Genomic DNA, 27,157 nt, shown 5'->3' with positions numbered 1-27,157 from the left:
TAAGTGAGAGGGCTGGCGTCGTCGGCTACATGGGGGGACGCGAATCAAAAATGAATATTATTATTCTATTCGATATAACGTCATTACTGAAGTGGCGTTTCAATATATAGACGTAACACAGCCGGATATACGTTTGTTTCCGTCGTCCCCGCGGGCAAATATAGACATTTCGATTAGCTCTTTGCCGGCGTGAGTGCATATTATAACACCGCTGACGTCCTAAAAAAAAAAATATTGTGTTTGTACGCAAATAATAATAATATTATCATGATACAACCATCCGGACGCCTTTACGGACGATTGGTGAACGTACCGATTTTTTGTAATTAATTCACCGATGCATGTTTATTATCATACAGCGTGCTTATACTACCACGCTATATGAAGGCTATCATTATTGTATTAAAAACCTTAAGTCATAACGAATGCGTGTTGTAGATGGGTCGGTGGGTGCACACTGTACTTATATTAGTTGTAATATTGTTGTGAATAGTCCGATCGGTCTCGGGCCGACATGACGGTTTTTGACGTTTATCTATTTATAATCTTATGACATAGATTGACTTGTAATTATTTAATAATTATTATTTTGATATTATCACGCCTTGAATAAATTTACGTCTAGCATTACCGCAATTATTTTATGTAATTATAATTATTTTTTTCCCCAAATTTTTAGTAAAAAGTTTATTGAATATAATATATTGTGGTTTCAACCGAGATGTGGTTTCACTTAAGTTCCGAATATTTGTATTATATAATATATTATGTGGGTAAAAAATAATATGATACGTGCAATCATTTGCATTATAGACATATCTTTATTCGTGTGCATTTTCGTGAAATTTTTCATAACTTTCGCCGTAACTACATAAAACCGATCGCGACGCACTCCTTCTTTGTAGTATTATTTTTCCAATTTCATTCGTGTTATGTAATTCTATCATCATATCTTCGGCACGTGTAAGATTTATTATTTTGTTAACGTTTTTTCATATAAGGGTAACATTTGTAATAATAATCGCTTCATTGTCGCTACATATATACAGCGAGTGAATAGTGATCTATCAAAATAAATGTGCTCACTTCCATTTTTACTTTAATAATGGATTTATTCTTACTATATTTCTTGGAATTTTTAAGTATACAAAAACCATATTTTTAAATACTAAGATTTTTTCGTATCATTTAAGTATAATGTAACATGCAGATGATAAAACTTATTTTTCTTATAACAGAACCAACTTTAAAAAAATGTTTAATCTGTTGCATTTTTTTTAACAAGACTCATTATCTGCGTTGTCTCCAGTAAAAAATTCATAACGTAGCAAATATACATCCTGAAAAATTGATTTAACACTTTTATGTTTAATTTTGAGTAAATTGGCGCATTTAAAAATTTAGAAGTAAGAATATTATCTATTGAATGACTTATGTTATATGTTTTTATTTTATTTTTTTAAATTTTAAATTGAGTAATAGTTATGGGTATTTAAAAATATTTTAAAATTAAACACAACAGAGTTAACAGAATTATATCCAGAACGTAGAGTTTGTTATGTTATGACGTGTTTGTTAAAGAAAGACAACCTAGTAACCTAGACTCCATTTAATGATGATTTAGGTATTTAAATCAAAATACAATAGAGTAGGTATAAATTTATTAAAACATAGAATTTAAATTATTAAATATATATATATATATTTTTTTTTTATCAATAAAATTTACCATCGGAAATATAAGACATTGGTATACTTACAAGGATTATTGTTAACATTGGATGCATGTTGTTAAATATTATATTATTTATAATCTGTAATGTATATAACTATGCTATAAGAATGACGAAAAGCCCTTAAAATGTAGTTTAAAAGATTATAAAACAATTGAGTTATGCAGTACATATTTTAAACTAGTATATTTACATATTATATTTAAACAATTTTTATAAACTATAAAATATTAATAGATGATTAATAATTAATTTAATTATTAAATAATCATAGTATCTATATATTCAGAGTTGGGCAAAATGTTATCTAGATAATTTTTCGAATAATTTTTCATTTAAATAATTTAAAAACAACATTATTCGAACAATATTTTATTCGAATAATTTTCATAGCTAATTATTTGAATAATTTTCACTACGATTTATTCGAATAAAATATTATTCAATTAATTTTCGTTTACTTAATTGACTAAGCTTTGGTTGGTGATTTTAAACACCCAAATTTCCCATATAATATCTAAATGTCTAATCTATTAATACATTTTTGTATGGAGCTCGATATTTATAGAATAATTTTTTATTTGAATAATTCGTTGTGAATATTATTCGAATAATTCTTTTTTAAAATAATTTGAATAATGCCCTACTTTGTATATTATATTATATCTATTAAATCCAAACCTATTACCTTTAGGCTTTAGTACCTATGTACATAAAACTAAACAAATCGAAGCAATATATCGTTTAAATTCGATATAGATACTTAAATATTTTCAAAAAAATCATAATATGCTTATAAATGTATAAGAAAAATTGGTAGTTATAATTTAAGAAAAAGAAGAAGTTTTTATATTATTATTGGACCTTTCTTAAATAGAATAAAATATTTACTAGAAAAAACTCTAAAAATCTGAATTTGAATAAATTTGTTATTAAAGGCAAAATGGTGGTGGTGAGTATACTAATATCACCCTTTATATAAATAACGATCGTTATAATGTATTCGTTAAAACAAAAAATAAAACAAAAATACCTACTGTTTTCGACAAAAAAAATCTGATTTACATCTGAAATTATTCAATGCGCTACATAATTTATCTACCCGTCTACGAACTTTTTCTTCGTTAAAATATTATACTGATTGAAGCAAATATAATATAATGCCTTTATAATATCTATTTTGCTACAAATGCACAGTCCGATAAATTTTAAATTTTACTGTATTTTGCCAGTCATGATTTTATTATTTCTTCATAATTACACATTTTGAACATAGTCGTTTCATGTTTTCTTATTACACCATGAAACAAACTCCTGATGGACCTCTGTGACTTAGTAAATCAAAAAGATTACTTGTTGAAAGCAGCGGTTACAATTCAAGACTTTTGGTGTAAATACTTTTTTTAAACGTATCGTCGATTTAAAATTGTTTGTTTAATTTATTGGTCGTTCGATGTTTACGGACATACTTTTAACCTAATTTAACATTAAAATATTATTCGCCAATCGGTATTCATGAGTTATTTACGCACATTATTGGTTTCAACTTGATTTTAAAATTTATCTTTCAGTTGATTTTTAATTTTATATTCAAAAAACTAACTGAATTTTATTGATTTGTTCATATGTGCCAATATTTTCATCAGTGCAGAAAAGCTATGTGGAATTGATAAACTAAAAATAGGTCTAATAAACTACTTTTCTCTCTCAAGTCAACCAAACGACATAAATAAAAGTAATATAATATAATTATTATTCCTGTTATGCTTAATAATATATATATATATATATATTATATAATATATTGTATATTATTATGCAATATGTGTGCTAAGTGTAAATAATATTTATTGTTTTCCACTACCAGCTCAGAAGCACCTATATAATATGACTTATCTGTAGTTATATTTTGTAATTACAAATCATTAATTTTTTGACAGGTTGAATAGATTTTAAGACGTCAACATTATTTTATTGATCATAGTAATCTAGAGTAATCTAGATAGTTGTGTCATTAAGTCATCGTGAAAATTTGGTTATTTGTTATAAGTTGTTAACAATATAGAAATAAGAATTCAAACAGTAAGACTGTTCTTATGATGAAATTTTAAAAATTACACATGATGTTTAAAATCACTAAAACAAATATTAAAAATTTTAAAAAAATTAAACTTATTTGCAATATAACAAATCAGTCTTCGGACAAATGTTACGAATATTAGTCAGCATAGGTCACATAATGGGATTTAAATACCAATGAGTCTAAATTGTTTCAAGTCTATAAAACTTGCGGGTTCTTTACTCCACAACATTCCGCTATAAAGTATCTATACATGTTCTTTTTTTCATGAATTTCGCATGTTTATATTGAATAGGTACCCATACTAATTTACTAAATAATATACATCTCATGCTATCATCATCACGATGAATTTGCTGCCCGTATTTTCGTATTTATTTATTTATTTTTTTTTTTTTTGATAAACATTTTATTTTATGAGACCAAAATATCAAGTCATTTTACAATTATTATACAGTACGATGTAATATTATTATTATTCGGTGGACATTAATTGTGGGTGTGTTCGGCGCGACTGCTGGCGCCCTGGATACGCATACGTGTCGTGCGTAAATGTGCGTTTGACGGACGGCCGCGGTGGACTGGACCGGTCGCCACGGGGTGGCGATATATATAGTGCCACAATCCGCTTTTGCTGGACCGCCGTCGATTTTTTTTCACGTGTGAGGTCCTTTGAGCATAATATATTATATTTCACTGCAAAACGCCGCCACCGTCGGTTGATTTGTTGGGCGGAACTCGGGACGCCTTTGCTTTTAATTTTCCCGCCGATGAAGCATTACATAGATATAGGTAGGTACATAAAATTACCAATATTAGACGTATAGGTACAATTGACTCTAAAAAACGGGAAAAATCAGTACCAGAATACGAAATGGCACAATATAATATTATTGTCTTTGTTGACTCCTAAGTTAACAACTATAAGTATAGTATAGTAAACATTTAAACTATTTGTACAGCCAATTGTGCATGTTTTTGTATTTATTTTATGAATTTTTATTAGCACGTGCGGAAAAGTTTAATGAAAAAAAAATTCATATGCTTTAAAATTAGTTTAAATACGTATAATGTTGTAGTTTTAAATTGTATAATATTTTTGGATAGGGTTTTTCTAAGCGTCATTCTATAATTCCGCAATTTTTCATGTAACATTTTGAATTATAGGTTTTAAATATTTTTATATTGTATTTTGTTTTCAATAAAACTTTCCTAATAAAAAACTTTGGCGAACTAGTAAAATAGCTGATATATGTATTTACAGTTTTCTGATTTTCACATAATACCAATAACGTTATTTCTAAAATTGTCTTGACATAATTTTTAATTGTTAAAAGCCAATAATATTTTAGTTATTTTGATCATTATATAAAATGTAATATAATGTATATACTTATATACAATTATCAAATTTTCTGGTTTTAGTGAACAAACTTCTAGGACTTTTATATAGGCTACATAGTATGTACACTATACAGTGGCGTTAACGGCTTAAAATTTATCGGTGGGAGCACGAAGATTTCATCAACTTCTCTTCCTCTTCCTTGAAACCACTATGTACTGGATACTTGGTATCTAGGGCCCCTGATGCAGGAGTTTACACTCAAACTCTTTTGGAATACGTCATACCCAGTTATATATTTTATAAAACGTACCACGCTTAACCGCCTTTAAAGCACAACCTATAACCGCCATTTAAAACCACAGACGTGTCTCAAATAACCCTTCTGACTGCCATCGAGTGCCGCTGACTGCAGTTATAACATGTGAATTTCTACATAATATACTCACGCCTTTTGCCTGGGTGTCAAAAACTGTTCGCCAACTTTGAAATTCATGTTCGGAAAATGGTCTTGCTCAAATTCAACAAAATGTATAATATTATAATATCATGATTACCTATGTGTAAATTATTTTATGATAAAATGGGTTGATATATGAGATTATGGATTTGTGCAAATGCTCATAATGATGTGTTACACAGTGCTCAGAAGTTATAGAAGTTTGAAAATGAAAACGGTGTATTCAAAATCGCAACTATTATAATACTCGTATACCTTGTCGAACGTCAGTTACCAACGTTATAGTGATGATTGGATTTTTTTAGTACTTTCATTGATACATTTTATAATCATCTGAAAATTATGTTCCTACAATTATGTTTGCTACCTTCAGCAATAATTGAGAAGTTGTTACATAAATGGACACCGAAACGCACCATAATATATTTCCCTGCAGGGATATAGACTATACATTAACATAATTTAAACATACATACGCGTTGTAGCAATCATCGAGACATATTTGTCACTTACGTTTATCAAGTATAGCTGGCTAAAATTAAATAACACTTTTAATAATGCTTATCTTAAAAAATAAGTTTAAAAAACATATTTGAGTATTTTTTTAACGAAATTTCGGAACCTCAATATTATTATATTAGTGAAATGCATTAATGTAGATGTGTACATATTTTCTAACTTTTTTTTTTTTCACAAGGTACAGCGTTAAGTGTAGCGTAATTTTTAAGATGGTTCCGGAATTCGGTGTTACTATTATTAGAAAATATTTACACATACATAAATTGCTTTGCTAAAATTGAGAAATATGCATTTCAAATGTGGATTAGCAATTAATTCCAAAGAAAAAAAAAATTAATAGAGCTGGCGTAGTTGGTTTTGATAATAAGGTCAAACAAGAAATCTATATAAACTATTGTCACCGGTCACGCTTAGAAATTTGTACATACTGTCGCTCACAAACACATACTTCATATAAGTATATACCTTCGTATGTGCATTAGATTTAACGTGTGTTCCGGTTGAGTATATTTTGAAACTGTACCTATTTTAGGTTCTGAGAGTCACAATGTTATTATTATATTGTGATACGTATAAACCGCGTGGATTAGGTTTGGCCTACGATCTAACTGTTTCTATATAGTTATTATTTTTTTTTTTTACAATACTATAACATTATAGCATTGTCGGTAAGATGCGCCTAGTCATTCAGCGGCGCTGATGCATGACAATACTAAGTGACTTTCGTACACGTGTGCGACTACTGTGCACTTGCCATTATTTATTCGCTGTCCGTCGTATTCTTCGTATTAAAATAAATTACAATACCTAACTGCAGAATAGATACACTAGGTATAACGATTTATTTTTACCGTTGTGATAATGTACCTATATCAGTTTGATACATCGCACTAATGAATTTATCGAATTTATAATTTTCAAATTTTATGCACGTTTTCCAGAGGCTTAGTAGAAGCAGCGAAGGGCCCTTAATGGCCTGTAGAAGCTAAAAAAAAAAAATGCACGTTTTCCATTACTTTAAACCATTGTAAAATGCAACCAATTGCAGATATTTTAATTTTAGGTTGAAGAATAATGGAAAGATAGAAGTGTCTATTCTGGGTCATATATCTTGGGAATTGGGGGCCAAATGAGTCTCAGTAAAGTTTTAATTGTAAGCCATATTTATCTGTACCTATAATACCAAATATTAATAGTATAATATCTAAGAATGTTTTTGAATTGTTTCATAATTACATCAAAGAAACTCGAATATTCTAAAATATTCTTCAAGTACGTTTAAAGTGTCAAAAAGATAAAAAACGAAGCAAACATAATATTTTTCGACTACTAGCAACCAGGAATTTTCCGAGAACAAATCTTCGAATTTATTTTCCCGAAGGTTACGCATTAACGAAAATTAACGCTTTTTTTTACGGAAACCCCGTTCAGATATTCTGGAGAAGATTATGTTTCCAGAGAATAAATGCTCGAGGGCACGATATAAAAAAAAAAAAATAATAATAATAATAATAATGTTTATTATTATTATTATATCATGTCGGCAAGATTAGGTTATTTTTCTGCAAAAGATGGATACCCACAGATATATATATATTTAATTTATTTATTTTTTATGTTTAAGCGATTTTGAAGCAATCTACAATAGCAGTAAAGCAGACCATAGTACCATACACAATCAAGTGTCATTTAAAAATATTTTTCACAATTTTTTTAGAGGTAGGTAAATATTTTTTTGAAATTTCATGATTAATTATTTTCAACTCACTGAGTACAAAATATAATCGTTGAAGACGATCTTAAAATAAAAAATTTTAATAGATATACGCAACAATAAAATGCGTTAATAGAGTAAAAAGGGTAGCTATAAGTAGGTATAAGAAAATACCTTTTTTTTGTACAGGGACCAGCTACAGTAAATTATATTTCAGCGAGTTATGTATATGTCGTTGAGGGATAGCTGCACAATCCAGTATGAATATCAACGTCACCGTAGGTTTTGACGTATATCTAAGTTTATATAAGTGTGAACACTCCATGTTAGGTTATAATTGTAGTAGTGTTATAAAGTAATTGATTTGTTGTGCGAAATAAGCGTAAGGTATCGACGCTCGGAAATATATAATATGAAATCCCGAGAGTCCTATTGGACGAGATATTTCTTTTTTTACCAATATATATTTTTACGACAATTCAATGGCATGAGCGCGAGTTGTCAACGACCGTATAATATAAAAATATAATGAATTTTTTTGCGTGAGGTATCGCAACTGAGGCAGAACTGCGATAGTATAACTTCTACCTAGGTTGCATCGTTTATTGTAAAATAATTACCAGAAAATTAAACGAAATCCTCAAACAAATACTTGTATGCTTAAATAAAAACCACTATCTAATTGGAATATATGGATATAATAATATTCAGTTATAACTGTAGTTACTGAATAAATTTGTTATTACTGTATTCTTTTTTCGTTTAGGGTTTTCTAACTTATAACTTATAATTTTTTGGAATGAGACATATATTTTTAATTTCATAAATCGAATCAGAATATTTCTCGAAAAATTATTGCATACCATTTTAAATTTTGAATTAATAGTTAAGAAATTAGTTAGGTACCTATCATTGTAAACTTAACAACTGGAATAATACTTTCTTATAAACAAGAATTATGTTTTCAATAAAAAAAATTGTTTCAGTTGGATTTTTTTCTAAGGCTATATGTTACATTCAAAGTATGACTTCATAAAAAATTGACTATATCTATATCACACTGAATTCAACAATAAAAATTTAATTTTGCATTTTTTTTTGATATTTCTTGGTCGAAGAGGCATTTTTTTTCTCTTATCAATTTTGGTATATTATACATTTATCTATTTTTGTTGGTATTTTTGAATTTTTAAGCCTTAAGTCTGAGCTGTAATTGTACATAATATACAAATATTTATTCAGTTGCGTTTTTATTTAAGATCTTTGTAGATATATAAGGTGAGGGATCAAAAAAAAAAAAATGATTAATTTGTCTTAATAGTATATACAGTTTCAGATATCACACAATAAGCATGGTATTTAATTTTTAACCCAAAACTTCTAAGTTTTTAACTTAAATGGTAAAAGCTAAGTCGTTACTGTGGATTTAGCATATTCCAATTACTAGCAGAGTATTAACAAGCCGATAAGAAAATTAACAAGCTACATGTTATAAAAAGTTTTGAAAAACATCGAATTTTTGACTGGGGTTATATTGATTCCCGCAACTCTGCGCTTATAATATATTATGTACAATAAAGCCGATGTACAGAGGCATCATGACTCACGCGAGTACAATAATAATGATAATAATAACAATAATAATAATAATGTTCATTGTACATAGGCAAGTTCTGCTGTGTGCGACCGCTGCGAGAATATTGGAAGTAGCATACCTGCATAAGAATAATAATAATAATAATAACATAAATGTATGAACTTTGCGACCCCAAACGCGCGGGGTCCTGTACGCGCGGAATACACTGCTACGTGCCAGTGCAACCGTCTGTAATTACGTGTGTGCGGTACGGCTGGTATAGTAGCAAGTAGTAGGTAGTCGTAATGATTTCGGAATAAAATTAGAACCGTGTGTAGGTATAGGTATAGTAGTAATAATAATAATAATAAAATATATACGCCATGCCAGTGTGTTGTTATTATTATTCAGTTGTGTTTCGTTTTCGTTTCACCGGAGAATATTCGTAAACATAGATGTAGAATAATAATAATAATAATAATATGTGTGTTTGTGCTTGCGCATTACACACACGTGTGCAGTGTGCAGTGTGCAGTACGGTTCTACGCGCGTATACATTATATTATTATCATTATTGTTATTATATCGCAAGCGCATATTGGCCGCCGAAAAGGGCTACGGTGGCGATGATGATGTTAATAATAATAATACCATATAGGTATATTATGTATATTATGTACCTACGTGTGCGGACGACTACGACGTGACTATATGTGCCCATGCGTTGGTTTTCCGTCCACGCTAGATAAATTATTATAAATAATAACGCGTACTATGGAGTGCTCCTTGCCGTAGCTACGCGCGGACTACTACTATATTACTAGCAACTATACAGTTACACCTACTGCAGAAGCGAATCTTCACTTCGTTGTTATTATGATTATTATTATTTTTTTTCATTATAGATTCGAAACGGACGCGGGTGATCGGCAGTAATATTATTCTTATTATACAGGGTGATTTACAAAACACGGTTAAATCCGTTCAGTGGTATATAAACTTATTTTTTTTTTTTTAAAAGAGAATTACAATATATTTTTATATTTTCTATGTTTACATTTGGTATATATATTATAATATATTAATATGTATGTATATGTATATCAACCGAAATGCAAAAGAGAAGTTTCCGAGTTTTAAAATACGCCGTAGTGTACAAAATCCGTGAATTTTATGAGAAATTTCCAGAGTAAAAAATAGTATTAATATCACTTAATAAGTATATATAAGGTGTAACAGGACTATTTAACAAATTTCCATTACAAATTTTACTATATTTGTCAAATAGTACTGTTACACCCTCTATAGTATATACGGTATATATAATATAACTATTTCATTATTTTTTTTGTAAAACCACGTATATATAAGTACTATTAGCCATCTATTATATTATTCTATTGGTAGTTGATAGTTGATACACAGCAGTATATTCAGAATCTAAAACTGATTCGAATTGAAATCGGTTTTTTTTTTAAAGACAGGTGAGCATCGTAATGCACAGTTATTAAAACACTAATTTATAAGTACATAAGAACTTCAAAAAAAAAAAAAAAAAAAAACGATTTTGAAAATTATACACTACCTAAGAAAGGCTTCCCCTGTGCGCTGTTGGATTTGTGAACCATTCTGTATTCACCACACATCTATATCGCAGTTTTTACTCCTCGAGTGTACATTTAAAACACCAAGTTCGATGGCATATTACCTGTATATCACGATACCTATACATATAATAATTATGTGTGTCCACTGCACAATGATGTTCATGTACCGTATAATACCGTCTAATGTAGACAGGTAGTAGGAACTACCTAGTACCTACCAACCTACGTATGTGATGATGGCCTAGCAGGTTAGATTAAGTATAAAAGAATGTACCTATGTAATATGGAAACCGCATAGAATTTACCAGTACGTGACCAAAAAGTTACAATAATGATAATGCTGCGGGATGGTAGCAGCATGCCTATAATATATTATTATAAAATATACCTATCTACGCAACTAGCGCATTTTATATTATGTTTGTACTGTTATACATATGAGGCGGGTGCGTATAATTACACGTGTGCGTTATTATCGTGTAGGTATATATATGTAAATGCCACGGCCTGTGCCGATTAAAAGCTTATAAAACAAAGACTTTGGTGGTATCGTCATTATTATTACGAATGGGGAAAGAGGGCGATGGGAAAACGAAACAAAAAATTAAAAAGAAATACCGAAAATAAACATTGTCTATAATGTTTGAGATGTATGCGTTATAAGGGAGATACTAAAAATTTATATGACAGGGTGATTCACCAAACATTCTTACCCCCTGCATTTTCTCTTCAAAATATATGCTGCAGTTAACACCATCGAGGTTTTTTTATTGAGTTTTTATGTATTCCTACTTCAACATTATATTTTCAATTTATTGAGATTTGTTGTATGCTCTTGGAGTCTTGGGGGCAATATAAATTTATATTTTTAGAAAAAGGTGGACAAGCGGGCACCACGCTGATGTACGTTAGTTATAATGATTATATATATTGCATATACGAAAAAATTTGAATGGAGACGTTGTGTCATTCCAGCATACTTGTTTAATTAATCAAATTTAAAATTTAATAAAAATTAAAAATATCTCATGACTATAAAAAACATTCAGGCCAACTTTTTTTTTTGATAGCAATAGACAATTTTTTTGGAAACTTCTATTAAAATTTCTAATACTATTTCCATATAGGTAGGTATAAAATAACACAAGAACAGTTAAAATATGTTTGAAATTCTACTATGTATTACTAATATACCTAATAAATATTTTATGAAAATTTCTAACGTCTCCAGGTATTCTGTTTTGAATTATAACAAAATAAACATTTTTTTTTCCAGACACTTTCAAAATTATTATGAGTTTTCAATTTCGACCTCTCAAAAGTATCAAGTATTTTCAATTTTCTATCAGAAAATATGTTAATGTGTATTTTTGCTATCCCAAATGTTGATGACAGACAAAACAAAAACACACATCATTGAAATATCAATGCATTCATTTGCTATACGATTAGAAACTATAAAATGTTAAATAGATACGTAATACTTAAACAATATGTTTATAGAATATTAAAGTGCATAGATATTGTTATGAAATAAGTAAAATTTCCAAAACTCTTAGTTTAAATAACCGCATTGTATTGAAGAAAAATGGGGGGGGGGGGTGAGCACTGAGCATGATTGGTGATTGTTCTGTATAATGTTATGCGCGCGCGAAGTGTCGAGTCGCCGAGAGTCGAGACCAAATATTATGTTATTATTGTCGTTATAATTTATGTAAGCTTATACGTCTTATGATATTATAATCATGATGATGCATGACGATAAGAAAAACCTCGTACCGATGTTTATGAGTGAGCATCATATTATCTGCGTGTATGATGTCGGAAGGAGGGAAAACTGCGGGTTTTGTAAATTTGATTTTTTTGTTTATGGTTTATGGTTTCATACTATTCTTTACCCCCCGCCCCCCACAACAGTTTTTCCGTTTTTTTACCGGCCGCTCTTTCAGTCTTGGACGAAGATTATACGTCTTATAATTCACTGTCATCTTACTCTTCTCGTTCTCGTGTCGGTATATATCATTGTATACAAAGCTAATACTATACGCCTCTATATTACAACAATATATTATTATTATAATATAACTCGTGGCTCTACTGTTGGCGGCAATTGGCAATCAAATTGGTTTTTTTCTTCCTGTGCCGACAGTGGACATAATATTATATATTATAATATAATAATAATAGAAGTAGAAACACTTTCTGAACAACGAGACTTGTGCGTGGAAAAAAATCCGAATTAACAATATTCCTCGACCTCGGGAAACCATAATACGACAAAGGTCTTGAAGTTTTTTTCCTGTACACATTATAATGCACTCATGTATTATGCTATTATTTTTTTCAACTCGTTTTTACACATGGAAAATATTATATATATTTTTATTTTTTACATAAATATCTTAAGTATATTATAAAATTGACTTTTACATTATAATTTGTCCGTCTTTACACACAGCTGTTATCTACTAGAGAGTAAACAACATTCTTTGAAAAAAACCGACAAATCTAGCTCTATTGTATATTTTTATTATGTATGTTTATATAGTATACAGTGTATACATATTATGACAACAAGACTAAAGTTTCGAAGTTTTTTTCGTGTTGGTTTATTTAATTGATTTTTACTGATGTTACAAACTGTTCAATTTCTCAATAAAATCGTATGCGAAGTATGTTATAGGAACTTAGAGTTGTTCAAAAGACGAACGAAAATTTTTAATTTTCGAACCAAACTAAAAAGCTAAAAGTTCGGTTCAAATTTATAATTTAAACATAGTCTGCGAATCGAATTAAATTATATTTTATATTTCTTTTGATAACTTTATTATCACATTTCTTAGATTAACATAAACATTTAAAAAAATGTTTTGAATTATTAAAAATTTAGTGGTAACATCATATGATGTGTAAGTGATAGTACTGGTATTAATTGTTTAAAAAATAAATAAAAAACAAAAACAAAAAACTATTTAGGTCTGTCAAGCGATGTATCTGATAAGTGATGATGACGCGTACATGTGAAATTAAACTATTTTAAGTTTAATAGCATATTTTAATCTATCACACAACAAAATATCACCAAATAAAAATAAATTGACATAAAATAAATCATCAAATGCGGATCACATTCGTTATGGCACATAATTATAATATACAGAGTGTAACGGTACTATTTGTCAAATATAATAATATTTGTAATGGACATTTTGTTAAATAGCCCTGTTTCACCTTATATATTATGATTTGAATAAACAGGAGCTGGGGCATGGTTTATATTAACACTATTATTATACAGAGAGCTGAACATTATAGGTTTTATATAGGTAACCTGCAGCGACCATGTTCCGGCTTCCGTGTTCCTTTTTCGTTCGCTATTATTTGTCACGTACCTACCACCTATATGTGCGACACGTTTATTGTATTATTATTATTATGTGCCACTGTCAATACAATAGACCAATTCGCTTTGAGTTTTTACATTTGTGTACGGACAAAAGCCTCGTTCATCCATACAGGTGCAAATCCGTACAAGTGCACTGCGTATTATTCCAGTGTTGTACAATGTACATATACAGGTATATAATATAATACATTTTACACTAGGCTTACGAACAGTGTGCTTTTATACAGTATGTACCATCAAGATATGTTTAGTATTTGAAATTGAAATTCAATTTTAAGTTTATAGTGTTACATTATAATGAAAACCATCCTATTCTATGGACTATGGTGTAAATAAATTGTTAGATTGATTATTTTTGTAGTTTATTTTGGTGCATCGAAATCAAATTTTGTATTAATATAGTTATTCAGTATTGAATTCTATGAATTATCTTTGATAATTTATTTAATCATTATGGGTACATTAATAAGGGTTTCATATCAAATTAAAAATATAATTTATCTGATAATTGTATACCTTTATACGTAATATAAAAAGTCCAATTCGAACTTGAGTTATAACGCAGTCACAATTTCGTTGTATATACACGTTAAAATATTATCATCATTCCAAACCTCTGTACTTGAGCCACGATCATATATGTTCGTTTTATAACAGTTTTTACATTCACTTCAACACCGAAGAAATGGTATACCTAATAATAATAAATATGATATTATTGAACGTATTTAGATTTTACATGGCATCACGATTATAATAAATTCAGAAATTTTAATACATTTTATATCAACAATGATAATAATAATATTAATAATACTAATAATATTACTACGTACCAACAGTGCAGCGAAGCAATCAAGTCAATTACGTATAGTCACAGTTTAAATAAATTTATTTTAGCACTTTATCTTATACATATATATACATTATATTATATAGAAGTTAATAGGTATTATTATATTTTAAAGCCGCTTTAAATTATAATATATTTTGATTCTTCTGTAGAATATATTATTTAGATATACCTATACTGGCTATACTTCAAAAGAAATTCAATTTTTGTGTCGTGGCATTAATATTAATTTAAAATACACTTTTTGGTTTTATTTTTTATTTTCAACGCCACAACATCAGCACATTAAAATGATCTGTATAATATTTCGGAAATTCGATTTCGGCGTCAACTGACTCCTTGTGGATAGTATTCCTAAAACTCACTCGTATAACGTAAAATGATGAGATCCGGACATTTGTTTTTCATGATACAGTCGACTCTCAATTAATCAAACCTGTGATATTTCGAAACATTTGGTAATTCGAATTTCGAAGTAATGGCTAGTTCGCTTCTCGTCGAAATTCGTATAAAACAATGCATTTAAGTACAGTCGATAATTTGTAATAAAATGTTAGGGAAAACTAGATATCAAAACACGACAATTCTAAGTCTAAAACTTGGCAATCTGAAAACGTATTACTTATAATTTTATCGGTTAATGTTTACATTACAATTGCGTATATAAACTTAGCTTATTATTTTCGATAACTATCGAATGACTTTCGTAGGTACGATTTTTTTTTTATAATTTAGTAATTTGAATCAATTTTTTGTCCTCTCGAGGTTTCCAATCACTCTGCTTGGTTCGAACTCTGGGTAATTCGAAATTGTTCATAAGTCCCGCCAATCGAGAATTGACTGTATTTTATCATTCCATATTTCTCGTATCGCTTTTGGGGATAACCACTATACCCCCAATTACATCAAATGGGACCGTTTTTGCGGGCACGGTTAATAATAAAATTATTACCTGTCGCGGTGGCGGCCGGATGGGTGGCGGATCGATGAGGGATCGTTTCGATTTTCTGAACGCACGAGTACCTGCAATTAACCGAATATAACGGGTGCATTTTAAACCGACGAAAACTGTGGAACATGCACAAAACGGGTTAAACGCGGTGCACCCGTATTTTGTACACCTGAAGACCTGAGGTAATAATATTACACGTCATGGATTAGCGCCCGGACTAGGACTTGTGCGGTGCGCCTTATTTGAATATTTTATTCGTTGGACGCAGCTTACACAATAAAACCTAATAATATTATCTTGTTGTTGTTATTTGCACGCGTGGATATGTATCTAACCTACCTTTACTCGTGCGTATATAATAATAATTATTATTATACGTTGAGAACGCTCACCGCAATTTTTGCAAATTAATTATGGATTTATTCTGTTTTTTTTTTTTGGAATTTACTTGTATTATTCTCATGGAAGATGGAAAATAGGAATTTTCAAATAGGAAATTTGAATTTTAGATTCTGAGCGGAGCGAATAATGTATTGATTTTATACCATGATGTATGTGGTTATCTTTAAATTTTTTTATTTTTTATTTAATTTTTATTTGTGTCTGTCATCACGTTTTGGGGCAGTAAAAATGCTTCGATTTTCGACTTCGATACCTTGTGAGATCAGAAAGTGAACCTAGATTATCAATATTTTTGTAAATAATCGGGATAAACAATCCAAAAATTAAGGAAAAAACGGGAATTTTTAAGCACAATCAGTTTTCGAGAAAATCGATTTTGGTTTTTGATGTTACTTTAAAACAAATGACCATAGATAAGTATATTTTATCTACCGTGCAATTTTCAAAAAAATTCGAATAAGTTGAACTATTTATAGGCATATACAATTTTCGATTATAATTGTTTTTTTTAAAATTAATATCGATAAAAATTTAATTGTTGTGTAGAAAAACTTAAAAATTTAAGGCTTCTTACATATTATTACAATAGCAGTTGAAAAATAAAAGAAATACATAGTCAAAATGTTTTTTATAAGTATTCAAAGTTTGAATTTTGATCAAATATGTAAAAATCACGAAAATTTACAAATTAGCAAAAAAAAATTGTGTGGTTCTATGTGATCACCAAATCTCCACACTATCGTCCGATTGCGTCATCGGGTTTCCAATTAAGTCCCACTCCACTGGGAGTGAAGACCGCAAATGTCTCCTTTTGTTGAAAGAGTATCATGTATATAGTGATATATACATAGATAAATAGATCACATGATCTCCCTACTATCCACTTGTGATAATCATTGGCGAAGACCTAGAGGTCATTTTAATGAACAGATACAAACAAAAAAATATATTAATTTTTTTTTTGAAACGCCAATAAGCAAAAATCCAATCCATCGAATCGATGGAACACCTTTTTCATACACTCACCACTGCTATGAATACCATAATAATACGATGTTAGTATATTATTATGCGTATTTATATTATTAAAGCCGGTAGTAATAATATAAATAGCATATTAAAATATGACCGTTAACATCACGGAAATGAAAGAATTATACGACATAGGTAAAATACATATATTATGCGATAGCAGACGATCATTAAAAAAAACCTAAATAATTATGTATAGGTATGCAAGTATATATAACTTATTTAAATCTAATCGTCGTGGTTTTTCAGTCTATATAATATTATAGATTATATGCAAGATGTTGTGTATAGATCTATTTTACAACATTATGTAAAAATAAGTAAATTACATACCTCTAAAACCGTTATGGGTACCCAATGGCGGTATAAATATTTTTAAAAAACCCACCCCAAAATAACACCCTATAGTTATAGTTTATATGCATATTTTCCAGTCATTAGAAATTATATTATTTTTTTACTCTTACAGGTACGCCGAAATTCGCCAACCATGACGAGGTAAACCACCCTCGGTGGTTTAACCTGGACACGTAGCTACACGGGGTTGCACTAACTTTAGGGAGTCTGTCTGCGCCACACACGCTCATATAAAAACAATATGTAAAAAGTCATTAATTATTTATTTTCAGCGTAACAGTATATAAAAGGTATTGTAAATTGCTATTGAAGTCAGTTTATAGATTTAATATTCAAAAATATTTATAAAAATGTACCATATTATTATTTTTATTATTATTATTGTTACTTGTTAGGATTTATACAGATTATTAATTAATCTAAACTTATATTATTTAAAAAGTATGTAACTTTGTATTGCCAACACGAGCCATATATTGTACTTTGGTATTCGATTTTTTTTTTAATTAGTTCTTGAATCAATTTTAATATGTTATGTAATTAAAACAAAACATTAATACGAAAAAAGTATACATAAACCTATATTAAAATATTGCATGCATAATGGGAGCAGCACAAAAGCTATGTTTGATGTGAAATACTTTTGAAGTATTTTCCCCCCCTACGGTTGCACACAGTCAATACATCGAACGATTTAAACATTAAACAAATATTATTTATAGAACACACGAGCTAGTGATTTACAATTTAAGGGATCTAAGATTTAAATTTCAAATCACCTGTACTCCCGCACGGCCGCACCATGGAATTAGATTTCTCGCAAGTATCGATGGTAAATTGCATTTTTTTTCTCTCAAAGCACAATTTTTACCACTGTAACCTACATAAGCTCTCATACATTCAGCTGTTGATTAATATATATTGCTGACCAATATTTTCACTTAAGGCAATGAGCCTTAGAATAATTTTAACTGAAACAATTGTTTGACCAGCCAGATGATACATTATGCAACCACTATATGCTGCAGGAATCACTAATTAATATTAATTTAATTTTTTTTTTTTGTGGAGGACGGGCACTCAAGGAGTTCAGAAAGTTTTCAATTGAAAATGTATGTGGGTTTATTCAAAGAAAGTTGAGGCTAAAACAATAAATAAAATTAATTATATATTTATTTATGTGGGTGATAACAAATCATAAAAACATAAATATAATAAGAACAACTTTTGTAGAATAAAGAAACAATTCATTATATTACCTATTGCTGTGTGAACTGAAAAAAATATTCACAAAAAATGACGAAAAACTGATTTTCGAAAATATGTCAAGAATTCGATGCAATAAAAATTTAAAAATTACCTAAAAAAACAAAAAGTAAGTGTAGTAAGATTTTCAGAAACAAGAAATTCATATTGTTACATGAGTCTAATAATACCTTCTTATAATAGCCTGAAAAAACATTTTTCTACAAACTCCCAGTCCACCATCTTAGGAATAATACATTTAATATTATATTATAATATATATTAAAATGATGTGTGTTTACTTTTGCAAATCGGCTCATCTTCCCGTTGGTTCAAACTACGCGGTAATTTATATTACGACCAGCGAAAGCCAGATGTTATATTTTGCCATGACCCTGCGGCCTCCTGCCTTTTAAGCTATATGCCCAGTCGAATAATATGTAAATATTAGATAGACCTATGCAACGCGCAAAGTCTATAACGTGATCAATGTGAATGCTGCAGCCATATAAGCTGATTCGCCAATCGCCAAGCATGCTCGCTTTAATTTTTTTCTATAATGCAGTTCTTCTAAATCAGATTTTTGGAATATTTAAGTATAGACCAACTATATAAGTTATATAACTATAACTTTAAAGTCTTAAACATTTTAGATTCTGAGCGGAGCGAGGAATGTATTGGTTTTATAATGATGTATATTTCTTTTTCTTTTTTATTCCTCTAAACTTGCTCAAAAGTATCAAGTGTAGCATATTTTCTGAAAAGTTATGTTCTTGATCTGGTTCTTTAGAGAGGTCGTTTTTCGATTTTCAAACGGTACTCGAAATAAAAATGGTTAAAGGAGAAAAAACTTACGAATTCACGATTTTATAATATTAATAACAATTACGGACGACCTTTTCTACCAGAAATATTGCTTACAATGAAAAATGACAAGAGATCTTTTTTGTTGTATTTTAGATTTTGTTTCTTAAATTTTAAATTTTGGAAAATTTTAGCCCTTTTTTAACTATTTATAGACATTTTAATTTTGGGAGTTTTTTTGTTGTAATTCAAAAACATTCGTAAAAACTTAATATTAGAGTTATTTACTTATATTAGCCTTACCTAGACATGGTCAAATTTTCAAAACATTTGAGTGATCAAATCTAAGATTTGAAAATTTTATTATAGAATCTATAATATATTCTAGACAGATAAACCGTCTCCGCTCAGAATTGCTTTTCATACACAATTATATAATATCATTGGATTCGAATTTAATTCCATTCATTACAGTAACCCACTTGTAACTTACTGTACATCAGAGCTACATCCACGGCTTACCCGCTTTTTTGTACTACTTATTCTGGTGACACAAACATCTATTTTTAAAATAACAACCACGCCCCTTTTTTTACCTTAATTTGTTTCATTTTATAAGACATTCCTAGCCAATAGTAGGCTATCTACCTATATCTAGAGATAGTATTTACAATTTTTATTTTTGACTTTTATAACAAGATAACGTTTAGAAAAAAAAACAGATAATAAGGTTGATTAATAATTTATTAACAATTAATGTTGTACATAATATGTACCATGCATTAAGTAGTGACAAGTTTTGGTGGCTTAGCCCTTTTTTTACTAAAAACTATTTAGTGAATGGTTTTTCTGAATATTTTGAAGTTCACAGTTTTTGAGTTATTTAACTTTGAGAATAATGGTTTTGAGTGGGGCGAGCTATGATATTTTTAAAATGCTGGTAATTAATATTAATCTTTCAATATTTATAATGTATAAAAATGGACCAATAATATAATAATAGGTACATACAAAATGCGATATCTCATCTGTTTTATAATACCTATTGTAAGACCATTTTGAACTACAGTAGTGTCTATTATCCTTAATAATATTATAAGTGTTATTAGCTTAAAGATTATACTCGCTCTAATTTTGAATTAGGTACAAAGAAGTTTTCAAAAAAAAAAATAAAAATACCAACTAAAAATTTAAAGTAAGAAAGGCAGGTTCTAATTCAAAATTAGTAAAAATAATCTCAAGAATTTTTAAATAATAAAATATTAAGGTCTATAGGTATATTAAAATTTTAAAAGAAAAATCAGAATTCGTATAAATGCGTTATAAATGAAATAATAAGAATGAGCATACTTGGTGAATCACCGTATATAATATACAGGAGCCACATGGCACATATCGACATGATATTTATTTCGTCCAGCATACAAATATATCATTATAATGTAGTTCGTGAGTGACTATATAAATGAATGGAGATTGGGAAAAGGGATGAAATAATAATAATAATATATTCGTCGGAATAAAACGAAAAACCCGTCGATTCGTTCACGCTCGAAGGGGTTGATTTTTTTCGTAGAAACGTCACATCAAAGTCAAACGCACGCAATTGTTTAACGTCCATGGTGAAGCGGGATAGTGGTGGGAGGAGGGGTTGAACAGTGCAGCGTTACATGGAAGCACCGATCCAAGCCGTTATACATATATATATATATATAGGTATATAAATCACGGTAGGTAGGTACACTTTTGGTAGATTGTATTATGTATATATATGCCTACGCGTATATATTATGATGCTATTGTGACGAGAAAATATTATGTTCGGACCGACCTTTTTTCGCGTCCTTTTGTGACCGATTATAATTGTTGTCCGCCGGACCGGTGTGCTCTCATAACATATTATGACGATGATGGTAGGTATATAATGCTTGCGGTGCATGTACATAGTACATATCTATATATAGTAACCTGTACAAGACAGTATATAGATCACCAAAAACGATACGCGCGCATCACGAAGGCACTGTGTCAATCTTGGTCAGCAGTCAGTCACCGATGACTATAATAATAATAAAATACATAATAATCGTCGTTGTGTGTGTGTGTGTGTGTGTGTGTACATCACGACGGATTGACGCGTATTATATGATACGTGTGTGGTCCACGCGTATACACCAGCACTATATTATATTATGGAGCCTATGGAGGTAGCGCATCGGCAGCAGTTGAAGAGTAAAATAATAATAATAATAATAATAATAATAATATGTGTCGTTTACTCGTTTGTCGTTATGATATTGTATATGCTGCTGCAGGTACGATTTCTGGGACGAGTTGCACGCGGTGACACGAAAACGAGGCAGGCGAATCGCATAATCTTTATATAATATACCATAAAATACAATAATATAAGGCGTAATATATTATGGGTCGAGTAAAGAACTAAGAAATCAGTCTTGTAGGTCAGGTGTATGATGGGTAGACGAGCATAATATGGAGCGGTGCAGTTGTAGCGTAGTTGGGATTTTTGATTGGTAAGGTCGTAGCGATTAAAAAATACTCGATATTTCTCTGACTCACTCTATTAAACAAAAAGAGTTCTGAAAACAAAAAATGAAAAAACGAAGTATTTTCACGAAAATCTGGGATATTAAAGTTATATTTTTATATTTTAAGACGGATGGAAAGCAATTTCAGATATATAAGGTGAAAATATTACGAAAAAAAAAAATTATATTTAAAAAAAATGAGCAAAATGAGATAAAAGAATGAATGAAAAAACAAAGAGAAAGTTGGATTGTTTGTAACATCTAAAAAGATTATATTTACATAAACATGATGGCTAATTTTAAACGTTTCATTTTCACGATGTAAAAAGTCATGTAGAACCTGCAGGGCTTAGTACAAATTTGTAGAGAAATTAATAATTAAAATCAAATTGTATTTGATAAAGCATTACAGCAATGTGTTTATTATGTTTTATTTGAAATGTTAATAATTTGTTTGTATTGTTTTTATTCAGATTTTTTAGAAGAGAGTTAGACATTTTTGGATTGCATAAAAAAGATTTAAGGAGAGGTGGAAAGCAAAGCTAGTGGGAATAAACTCAACTGTAGGTTGTGAAAAAATCATTATATATGTATATATATATCAGTCATTTTTTACTGTAGATAAGTCTTCAATCTCTCTAGAATTGAAAACGTACGTTCTACGTTGCTAAGGTTACAGGAAAAGATGCAATAATATAATTATAATTCATTCAATGGTTTCTATTGCCGACTCAGGATTCTCATGGTCCGTGAATTATCTTATTACGCGTCCTGTATATTGTGTACTTACAAGTTACAAAAACCGTACTTGCGATGTAATCGTATTGGTACTATAAACCATAAAGGACTTTCGAACGTGAGCCGAGCCATAGGGATGGATGATGATATATTTAGTTTATTGGTACCATTGAAAGTCTTAACAACGTGCACTCGTTTTATACACTGTTATAGTGACCGAAAAAAATACTTAGGTATAGGTACACTTCGCGCACATTATATATTATAATAACAATAATACGAGTACATACAAAATTATGTTCCGTTATATCTATATATATGCGTACATAAAGATAAATGTCCTGAGTTAGACTTGAAAACTGCTGAAATTGACACGATTTCTCACATGTTTTTTTTTTTGGAGATTTGGATAGTTAGGTATCTGATTCCTGATTCAATCCTTATTGGTTGCTAAAGAGTGATGACGAATCGCACATGAGTTTTGTTTTGAATCACGAAAATCGACTAATTTGAAAAAATAAAAATGTTTCCTAATATATATACATATATCCATCTCGATTTTCAAAAATTAATTGTTATTGTTACCTATTTAAATTTGTAACAAAAGACCTGCAGTAGACCCAAAAACAACAAAATCATTTTTGGCCAAAGTTTCAGAGATATCAAGAAAGTTTAAAGATAAGTTTAAACCACGTCCGAAAATATACCTGAAATAGTGCTATTTGATATGGTACACAGGTCGAAAAGAATCGGTCGAATTAGTTCGCAAAGCGATATGTTGTACACCGATTCCGATTAGGTAGGTAGGTAGGTATACACTAAAACCGAGATACACAGATACCATATCGCCGCGGCTGTATGTTTTACAATAATTGTTTATATTATACCAGTCACATACCAACATTACCTAAAAATACGTTAAATACGTATAAATATCGTTTACATATAGGAATAAATATACTATATATCTGTACGACTGTACATGGGAACATCGCAGAGGGGATGCAACGAATATATTTATATAATTTTGCACTCACCTTTTCTGTAGTAGATTACTCGTATTTTCCTTCTCTGGAGTCGCCCGGTGGGAATTTTGAGGGAGGTTGTTGCGTAGCGCATAGTTGCGCGGGAAGTGGCGGTGGTGTTGTTGTTGTCGTCAATCAAATAATATATTTCGACGTCACAGTCGAAGTTTCTAAGCCTACGTACTTTATGTTAGCCCCCGAGGAAACCACCCGATATTATACGAAATAATAGTCATATTATGGCATACACTCGTTCGAGGGGCGATAAGAATTTCAATCAGCGTGCTAATACATGTAAAATAATGTGTACATAAACTGTATTTTCGTAGCACTCTCTCGTCATTTCGACATTTTGTCGTTTCGCACTATCGACGACATAGGTTATCCACATAGGCTATAATGTCATTATACTATATTATACCATCTACCACCAGTTCACCGCGTTATTCGATTATAATCAACGTATAATAATTTACGAGGTAGATGACACATCCGAACGTCACAAGACTATTTATTATATATTATTATTCATTTATGATCGTGTTCGTAAAGCCGCGGCAATCAATTCGATAACGGAATATATCACTATAAAATAATACTGCAATAATATAGTTGAATACCTATAGGCATAGGTACTACCTACATTATAATTTATAATAACATTATCATAATATATTGTACGACATTACGGCGAGATGGTTAATTTCACTTTCTCGAGTTCGAGGTGATTATATATGTAGGTAATAATAATGTTATTGTACCTAAATGTGTATTATACGGGAATACTAAAACGAATAAAGTGTGATTTTCTTTTTCTGAAAAAGATTTTCAATCAAAAACTTTCGATTTCCAGTCGTCGTTGATTATACACGTGATATAAAGAATAACATTTCACTCGCGCCCAGCGATAATATATAGAACGATAGAATTGTTATTTTTTCATACACGAGACGTATGATGGTTTATTTTATCATTATAAATATTATGCTTAAGTAAATTTTGTGTATCGTCAGATACGTTTTTTCACAGTTTCATATAATTCTAAAATTCGATTTCACAGGTTGAAGATAACTCTTTACGCCAATAGCTCAAGTCCATGATATTAATTCGTATAGGCCCCATCGATGATTAATTTTTTTTAACTTAGGTACATTTAGCTATTTGAGATGAATTTAAAATATTGAGTTAGATTTAAATAAGTGTATTATATTCGAATGAGTTTCTATAAAAGGTGATTATAATTATAGCCATTATAGGTATTTAAAAATTAAAAATTATTCAAGTTATATATAGGTACATCACGGAGTAGATTTTCTGTTTATTTAGGTTTTCGTTAAAAAGTTTTTATCTTTTAAACGACTGTCGTAAAGTACATCAGTACATAAAATTGAATATTATAACTTTATTATTAATGTACGATTAAAAATAGTAAAAACAGTGTATAATATTGTTACAACTTACAACTGATACAACTTAAAACAATTACAACCGATACAACGTGTCGTATTATCGACAATCACAAATTCTATGGATTAAAGTAACAATCTCTGTCTACAAAATGTTTTATATGATGCGCTCAGAGATCCTTTTTTAATAAAATATAAAATAGGACATAGATACAATATGATTCACCAAGTAGCTCACTATTTGTTTTCCTTTAATAACGGATATAATTGATATAACCATCCTCGAGGTCATGGCAAGACAGAATTTATTTATTAAATGATGAAAATCTAAGTATTTGAACATTAGATTTTAAAATACCAATAGGATTTTATCAATTTTAAAAATCGGAATTTTAATAAATACCTTTTTTAAGGATAAAAATAGGATGAGAATGCTCGATGAATCTCTCGCTGTATATAATATAGTGCCTTATAAAATTATAACACACAGATTACCATTTACTACAAATTTACTACATTATTCGTTATTATATTTTGTTTTCCGCTATTCGCGCATGAGCATAACAGTATAATGTGTTGATGTCGTCAATTTCCTTCTACTAATATCCATGCGAGTATATCATGATAGAGGTACCTACTACCTACCTACCTAAAATAACCAGTATAATACTGGGGCCGTGTTACTCTGGAATTTTCTTTCGACGTTAGGTGTTTTGGTTTCGGAAAATCAAACACCATCGTGTCGAGCAACGAGTACGATATTATTATTATTATTTTTTTTTTATGGTTAGGGCTTCGACAACCGAGGTCATTAGCCTGGAGAACTGTAGGGGAAGGTACTGAAAGGTTTTAACTCGTGGGTTTTTGGCAGAATTTTGAATGGGCACCCGTGGGTTTTTGCCATGCCCGGTTGGGGGCCGGCGGCCTCTCTCTCCAGACATCGCGAAATGCCCAAAGAGCGATGCCGCCCGTGACCGAGATTCGAACCGGCGACTGCGTGCGTCGCAACCGACGCCTTAGTCCGCTCGGCCACTCCACCCCCTTCGATATTATTATATACGTGTATATTATTTTATTATTTGCCGTTGCAGTAATATTATCATTCTTATCCCTTTTTCTACCAATTGAATTTCGTTTTCATTAACTTTTGTCGCTCTCGGGAATACTACTAATAAATCTCGATATTATGCAGATTATAAAATATAATTATAAGTCGACGCCAAAAAAAAAAAAAAAAAAAATAACAATAACGATTTTCTTACGCTGCAGTCGTTCTTTTATTCGTTTTTGTTCTTGTACCTGCAGTATAATATTATTTAGTATTGTATTATACTTTTTTTTTTACATTCTAACTTTA

General features: G+C 29.9%; 1 protein-coding gene across 3 annotated transcripts in view; it reads left to right on the top strand.

The window, feature by feature from the left end:
* The window catches only part of LOC149055766 (uncharacterized), a 44,588-nt gene extending 26,166 nt beyond the window's left edge, over positions 1–18,422 (top strand). For 2 of the 3 annotated variants that reach the window (XM_089227204.1, XM_089227203.1), the window contains exons 3-4: positions 7,759–7,853; positions 18,146–18,422. In XM_089227204.1, coding sequence (XP_089083330.1) covers positions 7,759–7,853; positions 18,146–18,210 — 160 coding nt within the window. In that variant the 3' untranslated portion in view covers positions 18,211–18,422. The remainder of the gene's footprint in view (positions 1–7,758; positions 7,854–18,145) is intronic. The other variant, XR_016191618.1, reaches the window with a different exon arrangement.
* The last annotated feature ends 8,735 nt before the right edge of the window (positions 18,423–27,157 follow it).

Source organism: Diuraphis noxia, unplaced genomic scaffold, assembly GCF_037042655.1.
Source record: "Diuraphis noxia isolate RWA-SAM2 unplaced genomic scaffold, SU_Dnox_SAM2 contig0004, whole genome shotgun sequence".
NCBI lineage: Eukaryota > Metazoa > Arthropoda > Insecta > Hemiptera > Aphididae > Diuraphis > Diuraphis noxia.
Note: the sequence above shows the minus strand (reverse complement) of the source record. Positions and strands in the feature narration are given on the sequence as shown.